The sequence below is a fragment of the Arachis ipaensis genome, chromosome B10 (genome assembly GCF_000816755.2).
Source record: "Arachis ipaensis cultivar K30076 chromosome B10, Araip1.1, whole genome shotgun sequence".
NCBI lineage: Eukaryota > Viridiplantae > Streptophyta > Magnoliopsida > Fabales > Fabaceae > Arachis > Arachis ipaensis.
In genome coordinates this window covers 64,683-72,343 of record NC_029794.2, presented here as the reverse complement: position 1 = coordinate 72,343, position 7,661 = coordinate 64,683, and the positions used below count along the sequence as shown (strand labels likewise).

Genomic DNA, 7,661 nt, shown 5'->3' with positions numbered 1-7,661 from the left:
ATCTCCGGCCACCGTCCCCGTCTTCTCACAGCCAGCCTGCGTCCTCATCTTCTTCGGTTCTTCCCCTCTTCCAGCAAGTCGTCCGTTCCCATCGTCTTCCAGCAAGCAGCAACTCATTCTTCCACTCCCTGAAGTCGCTTTCAACTCTCCAATCCGCCAAGCTTTCCCGTCATCGTCGCATTCCCATCGTCTTCCTCTTCTCGTCGCCGTCAGATTCACATCTTCCTCTCCTTCACGTTGTCCTCGCCTCCAGCCGTCGCCTTCCAATTTAGAGAGAGATAGAGATGGAGACAGAGACAGGAGAGAAGAGGGACACCACAACAATCAACAACGTCATGTGCCTCTTGACGCACCCAGATGGAGCTCCTCTTGGTGCTCCCATGTACCTTCCTCAGAATGCTGGTCCACAACAACTTCAACTCATTGTCAATAAGATTCTGGACAACGTAAACCCGTCATTTTTCATATCCTACCAACAAAATATAAAAAAATGATTTGTTATTAAAATAATGTTCTCTTTGGTTAATTATTGTGTCTTTTATCCCCCTCCCTTTCCCCGATTTAGGAGGAGAAATTACCATATGCTTTCTATATTTCTGATGAAGAGCTCCTTGTGCCACTTGAAACCTACTTGCACAAAAACAAAGGCTAGTATCTACTCTCTCCTTTGGTTATCTTGCAGCAAACTACTCTTTATTTAGGTTGATTGATTAGTTTGTTTTTTGTTTCTTATAATATGTGGTGTTGATTTAACATTAATTTTCAGTCTCGGTGGAGAAGGCATTGCCTATAGTTTGTCAGCCTCAAGCTATTTTCAGGATTCGCCCTGTTAATCGTTGTTCCGCCACTATTTCTGGTATGAATCATAGAATTTTATGTCATTTACAGCCTATAATGTTCTAGGTGAAATGTTTATTCACAAACAGATGTTTTGTGTTAATTCTATACAAAACTACCGGGATTTGGAACATGGTGATGTTTTGTGTGTCTTCTCTTTTTTATGTTTTGGTTCTTGATAATGATTTAGCTTAGTGTTCTAGTTGTCATATCCTCTGTTATTCATGTTGCTGGAACTCTTTTTAGGTCATGCAGAAGCTGTACTTACAGTTGCTTTCAGTCCTGATGGGAGGCACCTAGCAAGTGGTTCTGGCGACACAACTGTTCGTTTTTGGGACCTTAACACGCAGACACCATTGTACACATGCACAGGTGTGATAATAAGTATGATATACCAAACATTGCTTGTTTGTACTTGGTTGTAAACTAGACATAATTAGATGATGTTTAAGCATCTTTCTCTCAGTATGAACAGAAGTAACCAGTTTAACTCAGAAAGAGAATGTAGTGAAATTAAATTTAGAAGGTGGAATTGGAGTTAGCTTACAATTGTATTCTTAGAAAGGAATTCTTGAAGCATTGTGTAGGCTAAATCTGAAAATGCTGCTGTTCTGTTTTTCATTTGTTGTAATGCAAAAAGTTGATATATTTTTTTATTATTTATTTATTTTTTAAAATAAGAAATTGCCATGTATCTATTGATAGTTGTTTTCATTGTACGCAGGGCACAAGAATTGGGTCCTTTGTATTGCGTGGTCACCAGATGGCAAGTATCTTGTGAGTGGGAGCAAGTCTGGAGAACTTCAATGTTGGGATCCAGAAACTGGGAAGTTGTCTGGCAATCCATTATCTGTAAAGTCTTTAACTGAGTATGCTATTTACCATCAGAAAGCTTGCTTCATTTCTTTTCTTTGGTCTAAATTTTTCACTAAAACATATTGAGATTGTGTTATTGAAGGTATATGTTATAAATTCTGGTACCACTCCTTTTGCTTCCTAACATGATACTGTTCTTGCTCATGTATAAGCTTATTTATGACTACTGCAACAATTCACTCAATTATTTTTGTCTCTCCTGGCTAATTGAGAACATGATTCAAAACCTTGTCAAACATTTGGAGAGAAAAACCTTTTACATTGTATTTAAATTAGAAGTATTAAGATATTCATCCTGATTATGATTTGTGGCACCCCATCCTCCCCGAAATAGCAAAAGACACAAGCAAAGGAAAAAAAGGAAGGCAAAATAGAATGTAAAAGACCATCATGCATTATTACTTCATGATTTCCCGAGAAAAATTGAAAAATAGAACTGGTAAGGAGATACTACAGATGCAATGATTTTTTAGTTGGTGACAAATTTTGTTCCCTGCGTAGTACTATATTGATATAATGTTTCTTGGACAATGATATTTGAAGTATATATTAATGCAGGGCCACAAGAAATGGATTACTGGGATCTCTTGGGAACCTGTCCATCTTAGTGCTCCTTGCCGTCGTTTTGTAAGTGCCAGCAAAGATGGGGATGCTCGTATATGGGATGTCACATTGAGGAAATGTGTTATATGTCTCAGTGGCCACACACTCGCCATAACATGTGTAAAATGGGGTGGAGATGGCATGATTTATACAGGGTACTCTCTCTCTCTCTCTCTCTCTCACACACACACACACACACACAGACACACACTATTTCCAAGCTTTTATCTATATTCAAACTTTTAAATTGTACAGATTTGTACATTACTACAGTACTTTTAACAATACCCAAAGATCATTTAGTCAGAGATTTTAGTCCCTGTTCTTTTGAAAAAATTTATGCACTTTGGTAAAAGACTACGTCATTACTGTCCCCAACCTTCAGGGGCATATCTTTCAGACTTCCAGCTCTGCACTAGCATATGTTACAAGATTTCTTGTTTTTCTTTTATTTATTGGATGATATTTACCTAAGAAGCACGAATACGACACGGATACGCTGACACGTTCTTTTTAAAAAAACATTGGATACGACATGTTTAAGATAAGTATGTTACAAAACTTAAATAAGATTAAAATAATAAATGATCATATTATAAATATAAGAATAAACATAATTACATAAAAAACCTTAAAAAATCCAAAATAACATAATATCAATAATTATAATTTTTAAATAAACTCTTATATGAACATTAAACATTAGATGTTATTAACTTATTTTATAAAAAAATAAAAATTTATACAAGTATTAGTCAAAAAGTCAAAGAAATAATAAAATAATGATATTTGAGAGAGAGAAATTGCTAAACAGAAGTGGAGCAGAAAGTCAGAAAGCAAGAATCATTAATCTCACCGCCTCCTTAGTTGCTGGAGATTAAAAATTAAAATCTGAAGAAAAGGGCTTTCAGTTGTGCTATGGTCTCGTGTAGTCCATGCGGAAGGAAGACGCTCGGACTTGCCGCAGATTAGCGCATCACTTGACGAAACCACCGCAAAGCTGAAAGGTGACCTCCGACTCGCCACCAATACGCGTGTCCACCGTATCCCGTGCGTGTCCGTGTCACATCCGCGTCCGACACCGGTACGTCGGCGCTGCCGGCGAGTCCGTGCTTCATAGATAGTTACTCTACATTACTAGTCTGCTGTTTGGAGCATAGCTATATTATTTTTATTATTGCAGTTCTCAGGACTGTACAATCAAAGTTTGGGAAACTACACAAGGGAAGCTAATTCGTGAATTGAAGGTGTGTTTAATCCCCTTGAGCTTCAGTACTTTGCAATGCACCTGAACTTGTTATATGCTTAGACTTGGCTATTATTATGCATCATCATTGGTTCTCATCTCATGTCAAAATTATTTTTCATGTGTTTTTTTTCTGCATATTAGAGTTAGCTGGTTGTTATTTTTACTTTTTTTTTTTCAATTAAAAGTTTGTTGATTGTATTAAAAGCTTGCCATCCATTTTTTTATTTTAGTGAATGAATTTGTGACCCACATTCCCTTTTTCGTATGAGTGGTTGATCTATGAAGCCTAAAAAGATGGGCTTTTAGACAATGTGATTGAATTGATTATTAGTCTAGTTTAGTCTCTTACGGCAAGTTCACCACTGTCATTTTTGTTGAAGTGTTTATCATAAAAGTTTAAATCTAATCCATTTTTAGTGTATATTTTGTGTATTATCACTCGTTTACTCCATTTAGAAGATAGACTTTTCATTTCAAGTAACTTATCCCTGTAGAATTCTTCACATGTTGGTATCTATTTTAGGGACATGGGCATTGGGTTAATTCGTTAGCATTGAGCACTGAGTATGTTCTTCGTACTGGAGCTTTTGATCATACTGGGAAACAATACTCATCTCCAGAGGAGATGAAGAAGGTGAGCACCTTTTGGGTTAATAATCATCCTAGCACATCAAACCATATTTTACTAATATGTCCACACCTGTCTGCTGCTGATGAATGTAGGTTGCTCTTGAAAGGTATAATAAGATGAAAGGCAATGCCCCTGAAAGGTTGGTTTCTGGATCTGACGATTTTACCATGTTCCTTTGGGAACCATTCGTCAGCAAGCACCCAAAAACTCGTATGACAGGTCATCAGCAGGTACAAATCTTTTCCTATGTATCAAGGAGAATTAAGCAAAATGAGCTTTTGTGCAACTGCTTTTTTTTCTTCTTTCCAAATTATAATTCTAATTTAATAAATATTTGCCGAAATCCATCCCTAATTATTTGTAGTATGTTAGTTGAATACTTGAAATTAGGTTTATCATTATGCAGGTTTAATGACAAACTCTCTATCTGTGTATATGCTTTCCAATTTTTCAGCTTAATGAAAGTTGAACTTGTTTGCTGACAGCTTGTGAACCATGTGTATTTTTCACCTGATGGGCAATGGGTGGCAAGTGCATCTTTTGATAAATCCGTGAAGTTATGGAATGGCACAACAGGGAAATTTATAGCAGCTTTCCGTGGTCATGTTGGGCCTGTTTACCAGATCAGGTAAAACACAAGTGTATCCATCTTACTTTGACCTTGACAGTCTCCGAAGATATTTCCTTTTGAATTCAGTGTATTTGGGTTTTGTTCTACAGCTGGTCTGCGGATAGCAGACTACTTTTAAGTGGCAGCAAAGATTCTACGTTGAAGGTTAGTGAGATTTTCCTTGATATGGACATTATTTGTTAGTTAAATGCATGAAACTACGTTTTCAAACCAAATTTAACCTTCCATTATGTTTGGTGATCAAGGTTTGGGATATTCGGACTCGGAAGTTGAAGCAGGATCTTCCTGGCCATTCTGATGAAGTATGCATCCCTGTTTCACATGCTTTATCTCAAGTTTATTTGTTTGTTTGTCTATTATTATTATTATTATTATTATTATTATTATTATTATGGTCACTAGTATAGTTCTATCTTTTTGCTGGAAAGGTTTTTTCTGTTGATTGGAGTCCGGATGGAGAGAAAGTAGCCTCTGGTGGCAAGGATAAAGTGTTGAAGTTGTGGATGGGCTAAGGCCAACCTGGGATGAACATTTCTTGCGTGGATTTCTTGGAAATCAAGACTGAATGTTAATACTTTGGAGTAGGGGTGTTCATGGCCCGGCCCGACTTCGAATATTTTAGGGGCTAATTTAGTGTGATTTCACCGGGTTTATGGCCGGATAAGGGTCTCAAAAATAGACCCGGTCATTATTTTGGGCCGGCTCTGGGTCGAGGCGAACACGGCTTCACCCGTTCCATGTGCATCTTAAGAGAACTAAAAAAGATATATATGTTTTAAATTAATTTCAATATTATGTTATATTAATTATAAGCTTATTGTTTTATTTTTAATTACACTTATTGAATTAGAAAATAGATCAAAGAAGCACCAAATTAGAATTTATGGACAAATTCAAGTTTAAATATGGATATCAATTTTTCAATAATAAGTTTCTTCTTTATAAATTATTGTTAAAATTTTAAAGATCTGGTTTTTATTCGGCTTAGATTCGGTATAGTTGTGATCCGAAATTGTTTAGATTTTATTGGGTTTGGGTTCGGGTTAAGATTTAAAAAATAAACTCAGTGTATATTTAGAACCGGTCTGAATTAAGATAAATTCGGTTTCACCCGACTCATGAACCTTTTTATTTTGGTAGCAGTTTTTACATTAGATTGACAACTTATATGATATGGATAGTTTAGAATTTAATGAAATTAAGTTGTATGAATTCAGTTTTGTTTATCTTTGAAACTCCTTTGTTTGGATTGGAGTTATGAAAATTATGATTTGATAACATGTTTTAGAGGAGAAAAAGTGCGATATCAAATTGAATTTCAGGATATTTTCAATTGGATACCTACGTTTCCAACGTAAGATAGCTTTGAAAAACCGATTCTTTTAATGTACAAAACACTTATTTGAAAGTGGATTAGTTAGGTTTGGTTTAGTAAAATTTTTTAAAGAGGTATTTTGTTTTGTGTTTGATAAATTAAAAAATTTATGTGTTTGTGCTTACTATTTTTGAAAACGGTTTTGTTAGGTAGACAATAATTTTTGTAAACAATGTGAACAATGGGTTTTATAATTGACCTAATAAAGTAAAAAAAATACTCTATCTCAAATTACCTTATAAACCCTGACATTAGGATAACCATCAGCACACTTAGTGAATTGAACATCTAACTATTGTTAACTGTGCATGAGTAAATCGAATCAAAAGGAATAACAACCAAACAACTAAGAATTAACATAATCATCTGCATATCTATTGAATTAAATATCTGATATATCTATTGTTCACATAAGAAGTGGAACTACTCCAATAATAGTTATTGGCACATCACCTATAAATACACTAACACCCCTCAGGTATCTTTAAGTCCCAATACACTTAAACCTGCTTAACCCTTTGCTGACTTAGGCATTGGAGTATTTTGTAGGTACCACCTCCCGCCTTTTCAAACACACAACTCGGACGGCGACTCGCTGACGTAGGATAAGTCGGAGACCACCTTTCTTAGATGTTTGGGTCTCACCAACAAGTCCAATTATCATCCGGTTTCAGACAACCCTCAGAACAATACCTATTCATTATTAAATTATTAATTAACTACAAAGATGGTTATTTAAATAACCAAAATGCTACTCCAACCAATGGGAGAATGAATTTGACAATTTTTTATTTTTAGTTTTTTACAGTATTTTTTAATGAGTTAATCACTAGATTAATCTAACTTAATTTAAATTTGACAACTATAATTACACTCAAATCATAAATACGTAAAGAATATAAAATATATTAAAAAAAATGTTCATTTTATTCTTAATTCTTTTTACGAATGAAAGGCTAGCCTTCTTTCAATCAAGTACGACTTGCAATAGAAAGAGAGTAAGAGGACGGAATTCAAAGGCTGTGAATAGGAGCCTTATAGTCCCAGCAACCAGTGTAAATCAATCTGACTACTAAATTGCTGCTTGATCTGGAGCACCGACTAAGGGATGGGGGAAACACTACCGATCCCGAGTGCCCTATCACTAGTGATTACTCCCGATCCGAAGCACCCGTTTTCTACTTTTCTACATAGATAGATCCGCAAAAGGAAATCTTTTTTCTTCACCGGGCTTTTACCATGTCTCCCGAACAATTTCATTTTTATTCTCAACGTTTGAGATAAGTCTCAAAATTATTTCTAGCATTTAATAGTCATATTTAAGCTTTTAATGTTTTAAAATCATTTAAATGTTGTCTTACTGTTAGTGATCTAGTAGAACAACATTGAGACGATTTTAAATAAAATTAAAACATTGGGGACAACAACAATAATAGGATAAAATGAATTTTAACGAAAT

General features: G+C 35.2%; 1 protein-coding gene across 4 annotated transcripts; it reads left to right on the top strand.

Annotated features, from left to right (window-relative positions):
- LOC107622121 (notchless protein homolog) lies at nucleotides 1-5,650 on the top strand. 4 transcript variants are annotated; one of them, XM_021113592.1, is made up of 13 exons: nucleotides 1-446; nucleotides 566-647; nucleotides 767-856; nucleotides 1,084-1,209; nucleotides 1,562-1,689; nucleotides 2,272-2,471; nucleotides 3,500-3,563; nucleotides 4,089-4,199; nucleotides 4,289-4,426; nucleotides 4,682-4,824; nucleotides 4,917-4,971; nucleotides 5,073-5,129; nucleotides 5,235-5,650. In XM_021113592.1, exons 1-13 carry the CDS (start codon nucleotides 285-287, stop codon nucleotides 5,337-5,339), a joined length of 1,461 nt encoding a protein of 486 aa, XP_020969251.1. In that variant the 5' UTR covers nucleotides 1-284; the 3' UTR covers nucleotides 5,340-5,650. The 4 variants fall into 4 exon arrangements, with proteins under 4 accessions (XP_020969251.1, XP_020969252.1, XP_020969250.1 ...); XM_021113593.1 differs by having other exon boundaries at nucleotides 1,084-1,221; nucleotides 5,256-5,650; XM_021113591.1 differs by having other exon boundaries at nucleotides 1,084-1,221.